General features: G+C 37.3%; 1 protein-coding gene across 2 annotated transcripts in view; it reads left to right on the forward strand.

Annotated features, from left to right (window-relative positions):
- Positions 1 to 20838, forward strand: part of USP7 (ubiquitin specific peptidase 7) — a 113318-nt gene that overhangs the window by 23747 nt on the left and 68733 nt on the right. For both annotated transcript variants that reach the window (XM_063430282.1, XM_063430283.1), the window contains exons 3-12: positions 3052 to 3250; positions 5221 to 5359; positions 7359 to 7447; positions 7828 to 7936; positions 9684 to 9814; positions 10661 to 10715; positions 10854 to 10934; positions 11022 to 11112; positions 15779 to 15861; positions 16769 to 16878. In XM_063430282.1, the coding sequence (XP_063286352.1) occupies positions 3052 to 3250; positions 5221 to 5359; positions 7359 to 7447; positions 7828 to 7936; positions 9684 to 9814; positions 10661 to 10715; positions 10854 to 10934; positions 11022 to 11112; positions 15779 to 15861; positions 16769 to 16878 (1087 nt within the window). The remainder of the gene's footprint in view (positions 1 to 3051; positions 3251 to 5220; positions 5360 to 7358; positions 7448 to 7827; positions 7937 to 9683; positions 9815 to 10660; positions 10716 to 10853; positions 10935 to 11021; positions 11113 to 15778; positions 15862 to 16768; positions 16879 to 20838) is intronic.

Consider the following 20838-nt stretch of genomic DNA (forward strand, 5'->3'; position numbering starts at 1 on the left):
CACGCATAATTTCATGCCCAAATTAGTTCCAGAGAATTAGGCTGTGAGGCCGGTCTTTTTCTAATGCTAACAGTTCACGTCGAATAGTTGAGTGGGACCGTTCGTGCACAAAGTCTGTGTTTAAATTCCCAGAGAAGGTAACTTTTCAGCGGTGTTCGTGCCGTCGCGTGTCCAATTTGAGTTCCATGAACTCGACGACAAAACACAGCTGACCTCGTTCGACTAAAAAAAAAAAAAAATGTCCGACTACTTCGGCTGCCTCCGAAGTGCCACGTCGACTACTTAAAAAGTTAAAGTACATTTTGCCAGGCCCCAATAGGCATAATTAGGGTCTCTCAGACAAAATAAATTAATGGGGCCATAGTCACAGGGAGAAGGAAAGTTTTTCATATTGTATTACCGTATATACTAGAGTATAAGCAGAGTTTTTCGGCACATTATTTGTGCTGAAAAAGCCCCACTCTGCCTATACTCGAGTCAGTGTCTGTATTATGTTAACTTACATTGCCATAATACAGACCAGGACCGCCGTGCTCATTACAAGCCCTGCTGTCCTGTTTGGGGCCGGCAGGAAGCATTTACTTACCTTTTACAGCAGCTCAGTGCAGCTCCCCTGTTCAGCTCACAGTGTAAGTCTCACAGGTTACCGCGGCACGCAGACTGCGAGACTTACACTGTGAGCTGAACGGGTGAGCTGGCAGGAGCTGCTGTAAAGGTAAGTAAACGCTTCCTCCTCCCCCCACTGCACATCCCATCCACTGGACCACCAGGGATTGCCATAGTCCCCTCTCATTTTATAATCTTAAAAAAAAAAAAAATATATAAATAAAATAATAGTATTATAAAAATAAAATATTCAAATAAAAATAATAAAACTGCCCTTCCCCACCCAGTTTACATACACTATACACACACACAAACACACACTGTGCATTATATACACAGTGTGTGTATATACACACACTCACACAAATTCTGCATTCATACAAACACACACTCTGCATTCATTATATACACACACTACACAAACACACACACTGCATTCATTATGTACATAAACTGTAAATATTCAATTCATGTAATTTTATTGGGATCTAATTTTATTTATTTACCTGTAGCTGCTGCATTTCCCACCCTAGGCTTATACTCGAGTCAATACGTTTTCTTAGTTTTTTTGTGGTAAAATTAGGGTCCTCTGCTTATATTCGGGTCGACTTATACTCTAGTATATACGGTAATTAAATTAATTAAAAAGTCTAATATTGATAAAATTATAGGAAAAAAACTTTCTGAAAAAATCATTTGGGGAGAAAAGTTGTTTTCGGCCAAGTGCACCCTGAAGTTTCTGTATCTGCCCAGAATTTTCATTTAGGTGCATCCCTAATTTATACATAAAGAGAAAGGAGGAGAAAAATTGGATAGTGCAGTATTGCTTAAAGGGACACTAGGGTCAGGAACACGAACGTATTCCTGACACTATAGTGTTAAAACAACCATTTAGGTGGTTTTACACCATTTAGGCGGCTTGTACCTCCACTGGCGGTGTTCTAGGGGGCAATGTAAACACTGCCTTTTCTCTGGTGACTATAATGTTCCTTTAAGTAATATATATTTTATTAGCACATATATGTCCTTACATTAAAAACATGTGACTCCCCATTCATTAAACTGGCTTCAAAAGAAACATTTAAAGGGACAATATAGGGACCCAGACCATTTTATCTCAATTACATGGTGTGGGCTTCATGCATCTCCCTTTTTAAACATGAAGCTGAAGACAGTGCCATTCCACACTGTGCAGCGCTGGATTTGGAAGCACCGAAGTGTTCTTAGGCTGCCATGTAAACACTCAAAACTCAATGACTTTTCTCTGAGGGTCAGGCTATAGACACCAGAGCTACTTCATTAAGCTGTAATGGTGTCCCTTTAATAGTTTTGCCACTACAATTAAATTTGTCCAGGATTTCCTTTGGATAGAATGTTGCTTACAATTAGACACACAAACTTGTTTCAAGCTGATGCCATGTTGCTTACTTGGAACTGGACACTAATTTGGGATTTTCTAAAATTAGATAATTTTCTAAAAATTTGTCAAGAGATTGCTCTTCTAATTATGTGATCCCCTTTATATGATGCAGTTTTTGGGTATGTAAGTTTAGTAGTGATAGTAGTGACTTCATGTTGGAGTTGCTGTTCAATATGAGGACTTGAACAGAAGATGCAACATTATGAGAGGACTTGATTTGTCTTTGCGAGTGTGGAAAAAATGAATTAAAATACAAACGATTCCGTGGTCATTTCTCTAGTCGGAGGATTTGACATAAGGCTGGTTATCTTGACTCTGCACTGTTAAGCCTATTTGTAAACAAATACAGTTCCAGTGTTATTCTGCTTGCAAATTGGTTTCTCCTGGGCTTCTCATTGCTTTACTCTGAAACAGAACAGTACGATGCCCACTTGTTGAAAACTCCCCCATTGAGTTTTCTCCAAATTTATAAATTTGCTAGCAAAACTATTCGTTATGTGTTTACTCCCACGCACTCAGTTGTAAGTAGTGAAACCATTTTAGAATGGTTTGACTTCTACCCTGGAGTCTGGTGGGTGCTGCTTCCCACTTTTACATATATATTTTTTTCCTCTCTTCTCTTATTGTAACATGTAATGCATTAACATGTATTCTAATATCTGTTTGAAATTAAAGGAATATTCCTTTAATACCCTTCCAGGTAAGTAGTGAAACTCTTTAAGAATGATTTGACAGCTAACCTGGGTCTTAATGGGTACATGTACAACACAACTGGCTTCCGCAATCTCCTGCAGGGAGAATCTGGTTAGCTTGACTGTGCTAAGCAGGGCTGTTAAGGCTGCTTATTGGCTGGAAATGTCAGCTAAATCCGTATGTTGCTTGGGGGACCTAGTTGTCAATCCATTGTTCAATTACAGCATGCTTTTTCTATGCTAAATGATTAATACAATTATTAATAAAGTGGTTGTAATCCTGTATTAGCTGTTTCTTTAACAAACTAAACAAACCTTTTCTTCTTTCTCTAGATACTAGCTGGCGGTCAGAAGCTACGTTTCAGTTTACAGTGGAACGCTTTAGCCGACTGAGTGAATCTGTGCTAAGTCCTCCCTGCTTTGTACGAAATTTACCATGGAAAATTATGGTAATGCCAAGGTTTTATCCGGATAGGCCACACCAGAAAAGTGTGGGATTCTTCCTTCAATGCAATGCAGAATCAGATTCAACGTAAGAATGTGTTTTTTTTTGTTTTGTTTTTTTGTGAGGTTTCCATCTGTTCTACCAGGCTTTTATGAAATGTTTTAAATAATTGCAAGTAATATTTAGTTTTGTTGCTCATTAAGGGTACATAGGATAATGTAATGGTAATGAAAAGTGCCCAAACTGCCACTTTTCTGAACACTTAAAACTGTGTGATAGTTCCCTGGAAGTACTCATTTGTTATGACAAGTGATATAGCAGTTTATGCTTGGGGAAACAACAAAAAACGAAACACTGTATTCAAAGGCATAAAAGAGTTACAGTATATAAAAAATACATTGAAACGTGTGTAAAAATGCAATTAAAGTTTATCAAACTGCTGCACCAGATGCACAGTATAGTGAATTGCAGATAGATTCCGTCCTTAACCTGGAAGATACTCCACCAACTATGTGCCTCTCATTCTGGTCCTGTCTAACAGAGGTTCATGGTAAAAGTAGTTTGTCTCACAGCTGCAGTTTCACTTATCACTGCTCTTGGTTTACAGCCAAGGAGCCAAATGCTGCCCTGGCCAATCCACATCACCTCATTGTGATGCATAGAATCAATGCATCTCTGTGAGAAAAGTTCAGCTTCTCTATGCAAAGTGTGGAGACGCACAATGTCCGTACTGCAGTGCACACTGTGCAGGCCTACCCCAGGAAGCACCTACAGTGGCTGTCTGAGGAGTGGCCTCTGGAGGTGTCCTTAGGCTATGTAATGTCTCTGAAAAGGCAGGGTTTACAACAAAAAGCCTACAGGGACATATAATAGACACCAGAACAAATACAACAAGCTGCAATTGTTCTGGTGACTAAAGAGTCCCTTCAAGTCTCTTCCTGCATTTTGCATTAAAAAAATTATATGTAAATCCTTCTTACTTTTTTATAGGTGTATTGTATTGTATTGTACGCTATTGGTACAATGACATTTTACCCCTCTTCCTTTTATTAGAATTGTCAGTCCAAAGTTTAACTCCATGCATTCTTATCACCATTACATAAAAGTGAAGCTTTTTATGAAAAAAATAAACTTGCCTTAAATCTCCCCCATATTCATTGAATACCTCATATATCGCAAAGATGATGATGCATTTAATGTACCTTTTATTGAGATCTACTGTCCTCATCTCTGTTCCAATGCTGCCATCTTAAGAACTTCATAATACACATTAAGGAACAGCGCACACATAAAGATACAGTTTTAAATTTTATAAGGCTCCCTAAAATCACCAATCTCACCAAACAAATATGTAGATTCAGTTCCACCATATGGCCATATTGTGTTAAGCCCACTACTACTTCACAGTACCCCAATATTAGTGGGTCCTACACGAATTCCAACGTGGGATACAAATAAAATTGTGCTTAATAAGCTAAAAAATATATATTTTAATAATCTGTTGCAAGAGCATTGTAAATATAACTAAAATTAAAGGGACACTGTACTCATCAGAACAACAATACGCTTTTGTTGTTCTAGTGACTATAGTCAACAGTGAAAAGGGCAGGGTTTTCATTAGTCTACGGACACCTCCAGTGGCCACTTATCAGGCGGCCACTGTGCAGCAAGTGACATTCAGCGTCACCATGCTCTGCGTAAGCACTACAAAAGGCTGTAGTGGGTATGGTTTGTGGAGTGTTCCTTTAACCCCTTAAGGACACATGACATGTGTAACATGTCATGATTCCCTTTTATTCCAGAAGTTTAAGGGGTTAAAAGTATTTTGCAAAGAATGCAGCTGAAGTAGCTAGATGTACAAATTGAAAGGTGCCAACAAATGTAAACCTTGGACACAAGATCTGTGTGGTGTTCAGTAATGGAACTATTGAACTGCATAAACAGTCTCACACAATGATGATCGCTTAACATATCTAATGATAGCGCACTCACAATGTGTTTAGATTAAACATTTCTTTGTTACAACTAATTATGTTTTCTTACTTTTGTTGTCACAGGTCATGGTCCTGTCATGCGCAGGCAGTGCTGAAGATAATAAATTACAAGGATGATGACAAATCATTTAGCCGTCGAATTAGTCACTTGTTCTTTCACAAGGAGAACGATTGGGGTTTTTCCAACTTCATGGCATGGAGTGTAAGTTTTATCACCTTAAATTTAAAATATTTTTCAACTAAAGTATTTTAGGTTGTCACTTGGTCCTGAACGGGGTTAGGAAGCATTAATGTTACTTTATGTGTTGCATGGTGAGAGGAAAAAATGATACATGTTTAACCCCTTAAGGACCAAACTTCTGGAATAAAAGGGAATCATGACTTGTCAGACATGTCATGTGTCCTTAAGGGGTTAACAAGCATATTTACCAGACAGTCTATTGCAGTTTTTTTTTGTTGTTGTTGCATTTGTTCAAATTGTATTAAGAAAACAGGCAACCTTAATGGCTCTCACACCATGCCTCTACAGTTGGCATTACATCAGTACTAATGTTGCTGCAGATATCATCAATAAGTGTAATTATGCTAAACTTTTCGAAAATGTAAAAATTAAATAAAGGCATAGGTAGTCAGGTGTATATGATAAAAAAAAATAAAAAAATAGATCAAGTAATGCATGTAAATTTAGAGAAATATGAACACTGGGAGACAAATGGCAGGTGAGATTCACTATAGATTAAAGATTAATGTCAAGTTTTACTTTTTTGGAAAACCAATAAATGAGTAGGACTTTGAAATACCTGTAGGCCTCAGACTGGACAACCACGTGCAATTTCATTCTTTAGTTGCTAAGGCCAGGAAGGTACAGTCATGGCTAAAAATGGGTATTCATGTAGAATATACTTTTTACTCATTAATAAAAAAAGACCCTAGTTTGAATATATAGGTCAATTTTGATCACGTGTTTAAAACAGAAGGTTGTAGAAATGAAAGTGCAGACCTGGCTTGTTAAGAAGTGTAGTGAAAGATTTTAATGAAGTAAGGCTTGAAAATGTGTTTAGGTTAGGAAAAAAAGACGGTTTGTGGATGATATAATATTTTACATGCCTAGTACAAACGTCACCCCATCACCCAAACACAACCTTTTCAATTATTCTAAGCAAAAAATAAAATGTGCGGAACATTGGTTATAAACCTATTGAATTTTTTTGCCTGTTGCTTCTTTTATTCCCTAACAATAGTATTTATTTTTGTTTCCCCCAGAAAAGTGCTTCACTTTTTTTTCTTTTTTCTGCCACTGAAATATTCTGATATTAATATTTCTGTGGAAAATGGTTAAATGGATAAACCAGTTGTCTCCTCTTCCACTGTAAAATGGAACAGGGGCGTGATCCATGCACCCAAACTGTTTAATGAACCTGTAATGAAAATTTAATTTAACCGTAAATCAATCAATCAATCTCTCTCTCTCTCTCTCTCTCTCTCTCTCTCTCTCTCTCTCTCTCTCTCTCTCTCTCTCTCTCTCTCTCTCTCTCTCTCTCTCTCTCTCTCTCTACGATACATGATATGTATTCAGTGTAAAATAAGGAGATGTTCACCTTTTCATGTAACACTCACCTCCAAGTTCTAATCAAAGATTAGAAGGTTATAAGCCTGTGGAGTAGAGTTGGCAGTAGTACCATTTACTGGAGGGAGACCTACATGAGGACCTGAGGAAGAAAGGCAAGACATTCTGTGTCTGTAGAACCCTGGGATTACATTATTTTCCTCTAACACTTTAATTTTATATGTTCCAGAGATTGTTCACTGCCTTTCCAGCTGTGGAATGCACTCATACCTGCTCCTTTATTATCATAATTTGTTCCTTCTTAGTACAACACTAGAACATAAATCCTGGGCTGGCTGAGACTGAAGGTAGTTAAAGAAATATGGTTCTGAATTACTTCTTGTGTATTCTCTAACAAACCATATACGTTGGAGAGAAAAATAAAAATGGCGACACACTAAGCACACAAAACAACTTTAACTTAATGAAGTGGTTTTGTTGTATAGTTAGATCATACATTTAAATATCTGAATCTGGGCATAATGTTAGAGTGCTATTTTAACGCAGTATCTAGAATGTTTAAACCAGATGAGTGATTACTGAGTTGTATGTACTGGTTATATTTATATTTATGTAAGTTTTGTGTATTTTTCAGGAAGTTACAGATCCAGAGAAATGCTTTATAGAGGATGACAAAGTGACATTTGAAGTTTATGTGCAGGCTGATGCTCCTCATGGTGTAGCGTAAGTCATTTTGTTTGCAACAAAAATAATTTGTTTCAGATTTAAGACACTTATGAGATGTGTGGTTATTTTTTTTCATAATTCTATATGCAAATGTCCCTAATGAGTATGTCATGTTAGCTTGAAGTTTCACAAACCATTTTTTAAATCTAAGTTACACCATTATGTTTTAATGCTTCACAGTAAAATTGACTCTTCGTTTACTAGTGGGGGTATGTCTACTAAGTGGTGATATACATCTCTTTGTAAGATACCGTACTATGATCTTTTTCAAATTTAATTTCATATTCTTGTTAAATTGTTGTTAAAGTAAATTCCTACTGTTGTTTTTTTTGGTGATTATTTTTCAAGCAAACACTTTATTTTTTTATTTTTTGCAGCTGGGATTCAAAGAAACATACTGGCTATGTTGGTCTGAAGAACCAAGGAGCAACCTGTTACATGAACAGTTTATTACAAACATTATTCTTTACAAATCAACTTCGAAAGGTATTAAATTAAGAATTTATTATACCCTGTATGTTATCCTGTAGGCCAGGCTGCGTGTGCACTTAGGGCAACACATAGGGATGGGATGCCTTCAACTCACTGAAGTGGCCTTAGTGCTTGGAGTAAAAAAAATTATATATTGAGGTTATAAATTTAAAACTATGCATAAAAGTAAAAAAAAAAAAAAGATTTTGAAAGAAAAATAAAATTGCAATTAAATTATCTTTGTAGCTGCTACATTTTCACAAATGTCAAGAGATAGAGTCCTCCCTTCCCTCTTTCTATCAGGAGCCTCTCTACCTGGTTAATTGTCTGGTTTATTCCATAAACTTCTGTCCATTAGCATATGTTGAGCATATTTTTTTTTTAAAGAGGATAGTGGCCATACTGCATCTGCAATAATTTCATACACGGTCCGATTCATCGTTTTGCAAACTAAACCGTGTGCTGTGGTTACTTGAACTACTATTTGCACCTTGGGCTTTCTTCAGAGGAGGAGAAAGGTATATCCTAGATGTATAAAAATTTGTAGGGCTAATGATGAAGAAAATTTCAGGGGACAGGCAGGTTCAGCCTGGATCACTTTGAGGTTAATCTCTTCAGAAATGGTTTTCCAGGCACCATAACCATCAATGAGCTAAGGTGGTTATGATGCCCAGTGTTTTTAAGAACTTTAACCCTTACTAACCTTACCCTATCCCTGATTACTCCATCCTTAGTCTCTAACTAAGGCATTACATACATGTTGCATTTTTGCAGAGTATTTCTTACACTTGATATGTACCACTTTCAGAAAATCCCCCAAATTATGCTCCATTACATCTTCTGAGTAAAACAGTATGTCCAATGTATGACCTAGATACTATTTTGTGAAGTTACAGTGCTGTAAGAGACGTGACAAGTTCAGGTTTTTACGTTTGAATTTTCATGGATGGTTTTGATGCGTCCATGTCCCACTTTGTAGCACTTGAGCAGGCTACATATTCTAGCTACACCATAAAGGCATTTCGTAAAGAAGACATCCAAGGATATTTTAAAAGACATATTTTGGGATAATTTTTCTGCTAGCTTGTACCAAGTGTAGTGGTAATAAGCAATTTTGTCTGCCTTTTTGACATACAAAGTCACAGTATATTTAGCAAACCTTGTGTGCGACGACTGTATAATACTTCATATTTTGCTCACCTATGTCGTCTGAGTACAGCAATACTCCCGTATGTATCTTTGCCAGGTATATGTGGATATTGAAGGGGCACATTTGAGATACAGCCATTCCATTTTTTTTTTTTTTCAAACGTTGAAATTTTACGCGGTGTCCAGGTCCCATTTTGGAGTATTTTAGCAGGCTATATATTCCAGCTATCCCATAAAAGCATACCATTTCTTAATGAAGACATCCCAGTGTATTTTAAGACATATTTTGAACCTTAGTGTGGATTAGCAGCAGCACTGATCCGTCTCTCTGCACTTCACACTGACAGCAGAAGCTCGGGAGGTGGATCAGAAGTCCCTGCAGCACATGTGCTGTCAGAGCGATCACAGCTCTGGGGTTAATTTTAGCACATGATAGACCCCATCCGTCATACGTCGTTAAGTGTTTCCCAGCTTGACGGACTGGGTCAGTCATCCGTCCTTCAGGGGTTAAACATTAACACTAACACAATTCATATGATCTGCATAACTGTTTACAATATTTTCTGCATGATGATATGCCATAAAATGCTACCACTGTTTTTCTTTTGTAAAGGCTGTTTATATGATGCCTACAGAAGGTGATGACTCCTCTAAGAGTGTTCCATTAGCGCTACAGCGTGTATTTTATGAACTGCAACACAGCGACAAACCAGTTGGAACTAAAAAGCTAACTAAATCTTTTGGGTAAGTATATTCCCTTAAAAAGTATGGGTTAGAATAACTTTCACATTTGTTTTTTATATGCAACGTTTGTATCTCTGAACAAGTATGAGTAATTTCAACTGGTTTTACTTGTTTTATTTTTTTGTTTCGTTAAGAAAAATACGTTATTTCAGTGGTTTGCTCCGTACTTTGATTTACAGAGTTATTTACAGGGTTATTCACAAAATTTGCATGTATAGACAAACTCTGGTCAAAATGACTGAATACTGACCACAATGGCAATTCCAATATTTACCAACGCCAAAGATGGTCGGAATTCAGTTGGCTTGAGCAAATGTGCAGCAATTGCCCGTATCCTGTATAAGATTCGGAAGAACTGACTGCATCTGGCAGGATACACAGTCACAGGTTATTGTTACTCTTGCATTTATGCAAGCAAATTATATCTCTCAGTACTATGTACTATCAGCCAACAGGTATATAGTAAAATAACCCTTGGCAATGCATGGGTGGCTTATGTGGCAGTTGGCCAGCGCTTGCTAGCCGTTCACCACATTAAAATAATTTGAATAAAAAGCATATGGGGGTCAATAAGACTATATCCATATTACTACACAGGAGTTTTGTTTTGTATTTTTTTATTTCATTTGTTCTGCATGTCCCTTTTTTTGGTCCCTATTTCCAAAGGAAACTATTTTATTTTTTTTTTTTTTTATTTATTTTTTTTTAAATTCCAATTGTTGCTGGAAGTGTTGTAACTTCTAATGAAACATGCTAAGTTTAAATATGTTTATTACTTTGTCTATGTATTTAACAAGACAAATAATCACTATGGACATCATATTCTTTAATACTTTCTGATCTTAGGTGGGAAACACTCGACAGCTTTATGCAACATGATGTCCAGGAATTATGTAGAGTGGTAAGTCCACTGTCTTTAAAAAAAAAAAAAAAAAAAAAAAAAAATTTGTACATCGGTTGCTTTCACGATCTATAGAAAAATGAAGCGTAAAATATGTTGTAGTTTCATATTAAATTTAACCATGTTTTCCTGTTGCAGTTACTTGATAATGTGGAAAATAAAATGAAAGGAACATGCGTAGAAGGAACCATACCAAAATTATTCAGAGGAAAGATGGTGGTATGTATTTGCTTTTTTTTTTATTTTATATTTTTTAAATGTGCTTTTTATATGTGTTTAACTGATGTGTTCCATTTTCATTTCCAGTCATATATACAATGCAAACATGTGGACTACCGCTCTGAAAGAATAGAGGATTACTATGACATTCAATTAAGTATAAAAGGGAAAAAAAACAGTAAGTACTAAGTGTGAGTTTTTTTTGTTTATATTTAAGTCACATAAATGGAACATAAACTGCACTTAAGCAGCATGTTATGTAGGTACAAAAATATATAGCCTTTGTATTGCTCTTTATAATTTTTATGTGGTGTTTTGTTTTGTTTTTTTGTAAGTTTCCACCCCTCTAGCAGAGTAAAATAATTTTGAAATTCTGATGATTGATTGGCTCTGACTGGCATCCATAGTAAACCAAACTCTATTCATATTGTGCAAAATGTACTGTGGCTCTTTGATTGCTATTCTTGGCTTGTAATTTGCCAACTTAGCATTGTTTATTTGTATTTCGTGTTCAGTGTGTAATATTTATTGTATTGCTAGCTTGTGGTTCATTGATATTGAGCTGTTGAACACTTTGTGCACTGTATGTATGATCATATTTGTTCCTTGTGTATTTCAATGATCCGTCCTCTCTATTTCTCTCTCGGAATATGGAATGTTATGTTGTTTAATCCAAATGCCAATTAAAGTCATTACTGAACGTAACTATTCCTAGATACCTGCAGGGGTTCTTACTGTGCTTTGTCTACTTGTACACTTTTGTATTCTTCTGTGGAAGGTCAATTGGATTCATGTTTGCTCTCAAACCTGGTTTTTAATGTGTAACAGAAACTGATGAGTTTTTACACAAGCTGGTAATATGGTGCTTATTTAAGGAATCCAAAGGCACCAGAATGCCTCCTGCCCGCATTATACAATGATATTTGGAAGCTGGCTCATGGGGCTGGATTGGTGATATTGAATAAAGAAAGGCACTACTGATCAGATGAACATTTGCACGGCGTTGGAAGCATACATCTGATCTACCTGTTAGTTCTATCTCTGTAGTGCATGGATTGAAAAATTGTATATAAATAGGAAAATAAAGAACAGTTCACAGCCTCGCACTACTACTTCATTAGCTGAGTGTAGCTTTAATGGTCAGACAAGGAGATTACTGACCCTTCTATCAGCATGTGACCGCTTGTCATTGTTTAACTTGACATATCTTTAATGGAACACTATAGTCACCAGAAGAACTACAGCTTATTGTATTTGTTCTAGTGAGTATAATCATTACCTTCAGGCATTTTGCAGTAAACACTGTCTTTTCAGAGAAAATGCATTGTTTACATTACAGCCTATAGATACCTCCACTGGCAACTCCTCGGATGGCTGCTAGAGGTGCTTCCCGGGGCAGTGCTGCATAGTGTCTCCACCCTCTGGATGGAGATATCGAACTTTCTTTTATAGAGATGCATTGATTCAGTGCATCTCTTTGAGGAGCTGATGATTGGCCAGGGCTGTGTTTAAATTATGCTGGCACTGCCCCTGATCGGCCTCCTTGACAAGCTCAGCCAATCCAATGCTTTCCTATGAGAATCACTTCTGATGATGTTAGCCAAGCAGGTAGATCAGGGGCAGAGACAGCAGCAGCAGACTGGAATAAAAGTAAAAGTTTACTATATTTAGGGAGGGAAGGGGGAGGTCTAGATGATGTTTTTTAACACTATTGGGTCAGAAATAAACGTGTGTTCCTGAACCCTATAGTGTTCTTTTAAAGCACAGTACATTGTGCGGTGCTCTCTATGTACATAAACCTGATTGAAAGCTGGTTTGCAGTTGACTGTTATTTAGCTTATCTAGCTGGAAGCAACACCAACCTGAAGTAAATCTAGTATAAGCTACTCTGCCTCATCAACTTTGCAATTCTAGAAATTAATTTTCAGTTAATATGCCAGGATTATAAGATTACAATGATTTCTTTATTAACGGAATACTCCTAACAATTAGTATTTCTGACAGAAAACATGCCACTAATTAATGGGACATGCTAAGCACCAAGACCCATACAGTTTATTTTCAAATGATGTGACAAAAACTGGAAGCGAAGCAAATAAATCTAAATTTGGATGACCATGAATAGCAACAACTGTTGGGAGGGACATCACCAAATTTAGGATTTTTTATTTTTAGTTTTTATGAATAAGGCAGTAACGAGACTTCATTATCTCTGGGAGAGAAGGTGGGATGAGCATATCAGTCCACATTTTAGGTTTCTTACTTGTGTCCGAAATAAATGAATCTCTATATGACTGCATTCTATTTTGTCATTTATAAATCAGATATTTAATTAAGAGGAGAGAACATGTATTCCTGACCCTATAGGGTTAAAACCACCATCTAGCCACCCTGGCCCCCTCTTGCCTCCCTAAATATAGTAAAATCTTACTTGTACTCAAGCCTGAAGTTGCTGGCTTTGTCCCAGTTTCCTTTTGACCTGCCCTCTGCCTGCTGACATCATCAGAAGTGGTAGCCTGATCCAATCACAATGCTTCCCCATAGGGTTGGCTGAGACTGACACAGAGGCAGATCAGGGGCAGAGCCAGCACAATTCAAACACAGCCTTGGACAATCAGTATCTCCTCATAGAGATGAATTGAACCAAGGAATCTCTATGACGAAAGTTCAGTGTCTGCATGCAGAGGGTGGAGACACTGAATGTTTGGATGCATTTTAGGCAGCCATGACCTAGGAAGGATCTCTAGCAGCCATCTAAGGAGTGGTCAGTGAAGTTATCACTAGGCTGTAATGTAAACACTGCATTTTCTCTGAAAAGACAATGTTTACAGCAAAAGGCCTGAAGGTAATGATTCTACTCTCCAGAACAAATTCAATGAGCTGTAGTTGTTCTGGTGACTATAGTGTCCCTTTTAATAATCTAAAGCATTTGGTTGCTGAGCATCCCCATCCTTGGGAAAACTGCGGCCCTCGCTTACCAGAAGGCTATGGAAGGCGGCAGGGTCTTTATTTTAGTAGTTCACTTTCTGACTTGGGCACACCAGTAGAGAGTCAATACTTAACTCTTTACCTTATCTCACTTCTGCACACTGGTGCAGGGAACAATGTGACATTCAACCACTACTACCAAAACTGATTCTGGTTACTCACAACCAAGGAGATGAGGGTGGGAGTGTGCAGGCAGCGTGAATTACTAAACACGCTCATTTGCAATGTCTCATCGGGAAGGTTTTAGAGTATATTTTGTGTGACTGCCTATTTTCTTCCATTACTTTCTTACTGTCACTGTTGGGGAGATGGACAGGTGCATACCAGATATATTATGCCTATTGACCAACCTTGAGGTAAAAACACAGTTGCCACACAGAGGTTTAATTATAAGAGTTGCCTGAATTTCTTGATGAAATTCGTACTTACAGGTCACATGATGAATTTCAGAAAACTCAAAGCAGAAAACTGTTGTTCTGTCTTACTACCTTACATTGATTGTATTACACTGCAGAATATTGTTCCATGGTCTATTTTGTTAACGGTTAAAGACAGCGTTGTTATTGCAGTAAAGTTATGGTGCCCGGAGTGTCCCTTTAAATAATGACGTCTTGTCAATAGATCATGAAACACTATTCTGCAGTGCTTCAAAAAATACAGTCAGTGTAAGGCAGAAATTGGAAAATGCTATTTATTTTGAGTTGACTGAAATCTATTATGGAACCAATCTGGTTTCTTAATGAACGGTTTGAAAGACGTCATCTGAATGCTCTCCTTGTCCATTTTAACTGTAGGCGCAAGGTTTCAATAATTAAACCTTGGACCAGGCACTAGGTTGAGAGCATCAGCCAGCTCGACGCTCTCCGCTCCATCACTAATTTCATATTCAGAAATGTTAATGGGGTTCTAGTGACAGTCAGTTTACCAGCGGTGTCGAGGCTTCTTGATTGAAGTCCCAGACCTACATTGGTATTAGGAACACTATATAGAGTCAGTAACACAAACCTGTATTCATGACCCTATAGTGTTGAAACAACCATCTATCACACCCTGCCCCCACCCCTTCCTCCTTACCCACTTAAATATAGTAAACTCTTACTTGTATTCGAGTCTGCAGCTGCTGGTTCTGCCCCTGACCTGCCTGCATGCCTGACCTTATCAGAAGTGATACTGTGAGCCAGTCACAATGGCTGACACTGTCAAGGAGGCAGATCGGAGCAGAGCCAGCACAAGTCAAACCCAGCCCTGGCCAGTCAGCATATACTTAGAGGAAAGTTCAGTGTCTGCATGCAGAGGATAGAGACCTTGAATGACTGTTCTGCACAGTGTGCAACACTGCCCCAGGAAGCACCTCTAGCAGCCATCTGAGGAGTGGCCAGTGGAGGTATCCATAGGCTGTAATGTAAACAGTGCCTTTTGTCTGAAAAAAGGTGTTTATTGCAAAAAGCCTGAAGAGAGTGATTCTGCTCAACAGAACAAATACAATAATTTGTAGTTGCTCGGATGACTGTGGTGTCCCTTTAAGGGAACAGGCTCAGACTTGCAGAAATGTCGAGTTAAATGAGACGACGACTCGGACCTCCTTGCACCAGTTGCAACGAAGTTATGTTATGTTGTCTGGAGTGGTGCTTTAAGTCTCTATTGCAAAGCAATATCTGGTATTTGATCTCTTGTATTACTAATAATTTACGACTCCAATCCTTTTGCCATATTGTTGGGTGTTCATTCTAAAAATGTGTTACAAATGAACCTACCTTTCATATTACTGAGGTATTTTTTTTTTTGCTGTGCATGAGTAGCATAATCATTTAGTCTGTACTATTGTTTGAAATAGTTTTTTTTGTCTTTTTACATAGTATTTGAGTCTTTCATTGACTATGTGGCAGTGGAGCAGCTAGATGGCGATAACAAATATGATGCAGGGGAACACGGTTTGCAGGTAATTTATCGATTAAATGTTTGCTCTTCCCATACATTTCCAAGGTATTTCTTAGATGTTGTGTGATCTAATTGTTCAACACACGACAGCAGTTTCATGCACTGAACAATAGTTCAAGGTAGTAGAAACTCCCAGGTTACCTAATAAGCTCTAGTGTTTTAATAATTGAATAGTTGCAATCCCCACCCAAGCTCTCTCATAGAAACCTATGAGAGAGCCTGTATGTAGTTGCCATTTGCATTCCTTGAGTATGCACACCGTTTTGCAAAGTGTTATATGCAGTAGGGTTGGTGGGACATTGACTGGCTTAGAGCTGCAGAGGTATTTTTATGTGGTTGACTTAGAAGTAACAGAATTGCTTGCTTGCACCATAACACATGCAAGACCAAAGTTGTCGTATTTGGTGTAACTTGTAAATAAACCAAAGGGGTCGGCTTATATTGTCCTCTATATCTGTTTCACATAATTTCAATTTCTTCTGGTCCAAACAAAAGATAATTGTGAAATAAAACCTCTGTGAAATTCCGCATCCTATCCAAATTGGAATAACATAGATGCATATAAAAAAACTTAAATCTATTCCTGTGTGCTGATTTTGATCACTATTTGGTAATTCCAAAGTTTGTGTGTAAAAGGAAACCATTAATTTTCGAGACTAATTTTTTTCCCGAAACTGATTTTGCTATTAATCAGTTTACATTAGATTCAGTGCCATCGCTGTGTGTTAGATGCTGTCACAACTTTGACCCTAGTCATAAACCCAGTTTTTGCTTTAGAAATGTTACTAATTGATGTTTTTAAATGATTGGATTTTTAATGTTCACTGTCGCATGTAACGGTCATAGGTTTCTTTTGATGTCATGTACTTTATCGTGACGGTAAACGTTCTATATTTTACTGTGCATAGGAAGCTGAAAAAGGTGTGAAATTTCTAACTTTACCACCGGTGTTACATCTTCAACTAATGAGATTCATGTATGACCCTCAGACTGACCAAAATATCAAGATCAACGACAGGTAATTTTAGTGTGTTCTTTCAGAATAGAGAAAAAAAATATTGCTTTACCAATCACCATTATGGCCTATTTTTGTTTGTCTAAGTCTTTTAATTGGTACATCTCTGTACAGTACTGTACCACACCCCTATTCGCGTATCCTTAAATAATTTTTATAAATATTCAATACAGATGGAGTCTGTAGTTGTGGGGAGGGTTACCCTGCCTAGGAATACACAGGCCTCCACTTTCTCTGGGTCGATACTGCCTGGTTCAACCCATCCACCGCTCCCTTTATCAAGACATTTAATTTTGATGGGCCCTCTTTTTACAGGCCTAACCGAACGTTGCTTTTGGTGCACCACAACCGACTTACAACGCCACTACTATAACTCTGCTTATTGTCCCTGACATTGTATGTACTGCCAAATTCTCTGAACATTCAATTCATGGGCAACCACTCGGGTGGACATTCCTGCAGTCAGCATGCCAATTGCACGCTCCCTCAAAACTTGTGACATCTGTGGCATTGTGCTGTATGATAAACCTGCACATTTTAGAGTGGCCTTTTATTCTGGCCAGCTTAAGGCACACCTGTGCAATAATCATGCTGTCTAATCCGCATCTTGAAATGCCACACCTGTGAGGTGGATGGATTATCTCTGCAAATTCCCAAATTAGAGAAAACTCCTAAGTCTTTGTCAAAACATAAAACTTGGCTTTTAGTGCTCACTTTACAGGAAAAAAAAAAGACTTGACGTTTCAGTTTGGTCTAAAGTTTATGTAATGTGAGCAGTAAAAGCTAAGTTTTATGTTTTGACAAAGACCTTGGAGTGCTATCTAATTTGGGAATCTTGCTGCTAAGCACCGGACAAGGAAAACTGGATTGCTAGGGCTGAAAAGTAAAATAACGATGCATTCAGATTCCACAAACCTTGAAGCATTAAATTACAATGTAGTTGGATATTTAAGTCGAAATACATTTGGTCCTCACTTTGCAACGGCTCGCACGAACAACCAGCTCTCTCGCGTGGGGACTCAAGCGATTCCCCGCGTTAGAGAACTGATCTATGTTTGTTTTAAATATGTTTATTGTTATCATGTCTTGAATTCTTATAATCAAAAAGATTTTCATGAAAGCGAACAGTCGCCTATGCAGAGGCTTAAGTATTGGTATAGAAGAATAGATGCAGATTGTCGCCTTCGCAGAGGCGAATTGATCAGATCATATAAACGCACATAAACTTTGCAGGGATGCACATGTCTAAGCTTAAAACTAACACATGACCAGAGTATTCTGATATAACGTTTCAACATTCATGTCCCTAAGAAAAACAAATAACGACCTGCTAATTACTGATGCGTATGTTCGTATCATTAGCCGATCACGTTTATCAGTCTGCGTGCGACTAAATTTTGATATTAGGCTGTTGCTTTATCGGTGTATGTGTGCTGTTACATTAACAGGTCGAAATTGAGTATTGCTAATAACAGTGTAGGATGGTTCTGAATGAACCCTTATGAAAATGCAATGTTGCAGTAAGGAGGCATATAGAGGCAGTGTCCTTTAATTAAGCTACCTAAGTGGATAATGAAGAAGCTAGGCCTTTTATATTCTGCACAGCTAGCCCGATAATGGTAATGTGTGACAAATGTAATTTTGAATGCTATAGAATCAACTCTACTCTATACATTGTGCTAGCAGAATTGCTAGCAAATGTTTGTTATAATAACTTAGTCGACGTTTCGGTATCTAGTGCCGATCGCTCAGTGTTATCTTGTAAGTACTCTACAAGGAATTATGCAATACATGCATATGAATATGTACACCGGCAAGTGTTCTTTCATAACAAAATAATCCTCTGATAATGCACGGTCTGATGTAGGCTGTTGCTTACAATGTGGTTCTGGTAAAAGGGTTGTACATACTACCTCATTATTTAACATGCTGTACTCTGTATAGTCAACTGTGTAAAACATAAGTTTGTAAAATAAGAACTTTAAAACTTTTGTGGCAGAAGCAGTGCATTTGTCTGACATCGTGAGGCTATAGCAAATCATAGCTATTAGCATTATTATTAATTGCACAACAGGCATGCTGGGAAATAGATGTATAAATATTAGTCACTCATGGACCATTGTAAGTATTTATGTGTCTCTCAATACGGTTTCTCGGTGTCGCCTTGAGGTTGGTGTCTAGGGAGCGCCCCATAGGTATAGCTCAATGTATAAGTTCCAGGTATAGCGTCGGAGACCTATATATTCCATCCGAAGATTACTTAGTCTGGCTGACTGTGTGGGAGTGATGTCGTCCATGGCCCTTGTTAGCGTGCAAAGCGGTCGGGTCGCCTATGCAGGTCAGGGAGCATCCAACGCTCCCCCGTCTCTCCGGCTGCCAGGTCCCGGCCGGTCCCCAGGCCGCCCTCCGTTAGCACCGCAGACCGGTGGGCACTTAGGGGCAACATGGGCTGTTGCAGTCCGCACTCCCAGTCTGATCTATGTTTGGGGAATTTTCCCTGCGCATGCTCCTCACTTACCGGCCATTTCGTTTTACGACTGGGTCGTAAGAACTGAACCCGGGTTGGTAAATGCGGAGCATCTGTATTCATTTATGGAAGGGAGGATGACTTTGCCCTAAAGTGTGTTTAAAGCTGTGCACTTTTGTAGGGTTGATATCAATTTCTTACCTACCCCACATTGCACTTGAGCACATTTGTTTTGAAACTGTTTCTTGGAAACCAGAGTGTTCATGAGGCTGATGGATGTAGTTGAAATCATATTGCAGTATTAACCCCTTCAGGACGGAGTCAATAGTATCAAAACAAAACGTAAACAAAAACTGGAATTTGCGCTATATGTCTGTTCAACCATAATTCACCGCTGTCACATTAAGTGCACCCACACTTATTATATATCATTTTGTTCAGTTAATTCATCATTAACTATTCATATATGGAACATAATTTATTATGAATAAAATTTAAAAAAATGTGAGGAAAATAAGTTTTTTTTTATTTTTTTTATTTGTATTTTCGTCTGACATTTTAGCTGTTAATGTCATAATACTGCACATATTTGTAATCAGCGATGTCTAACGAGTACAACAGTACCCCCTATTAACAGGTTTTATGATGTTTTGGAAAGTTACAGGGTCAAATATAGAACGTTCCATTTTCAAATTTAAATTTGCCAGATTAGTAATGTTACCTTTGAGACGGTGTGGTAGCCCAGTAATGAGAATTACCCCTATAATGGCATACCATTTGAAAAAGTAAACAACCCAAGTAATTGAAAGTGGGGTATGTTTGGTCTTTTTTAGTAGCCACTTAGTCACAAACTCTGGCCAAAGTTAGCGATTATTTAAATACACACGTAGAATTTTATTATATATGCATTTATAGGTATTTAAATTCTACATGTATACTAATGTAATCTTTTATGTAATTATATGTATATATGTGTGTATATATATATATATATATATGTGTGTGTGTGTGTTTGTGTATATATATATATATATATATATATATATATATTTTTGCGGTTATTTGTCTTTTATATATAGATCGATATACATAGAATGTAATTCTAAGTGTATTTTGTGTTTTATATATATATATATATATATAACAAAATAAAGTTAGTATGAAATTAGATATGAATATATAATTTATATTTGTTTCAATATTTTATTATTGTAATTATACGAATATATGTGTGTGTGTGTGTGTGTGTGTGTGTGTATATATATATATATATATATATCTATATATATCGTCATTCCAAGTGTATTTTAATATTAATGTATGTACTTATATTAATATTAAAATACACTTTGACGTTACATATATAATATACATATATTCTATATATAAAAATAAATGAAATTTATTTTACACGTTTAATTATTTTTTTTTTTTTGATACTTCCCACCAGCAGGGGGACTGTCTGATATTTTAGACGGTCCCCCTGCTGGCAAATC

Source organism: Pelobates fuscus, chromosome 8 (genome assembly GCF_036172605.1).
Source record: "Pelobates fuscus isolate aPelFus1 chromosome 8, aPelFus1.pri, whole genome shotgun sequence".
Classification (NCBI taxonomy): Eukaryota; Metazoa; Chordata; class Amphibia; order Anura; family Pelobatidae; genus Pelobates; species Pelobates fuscus.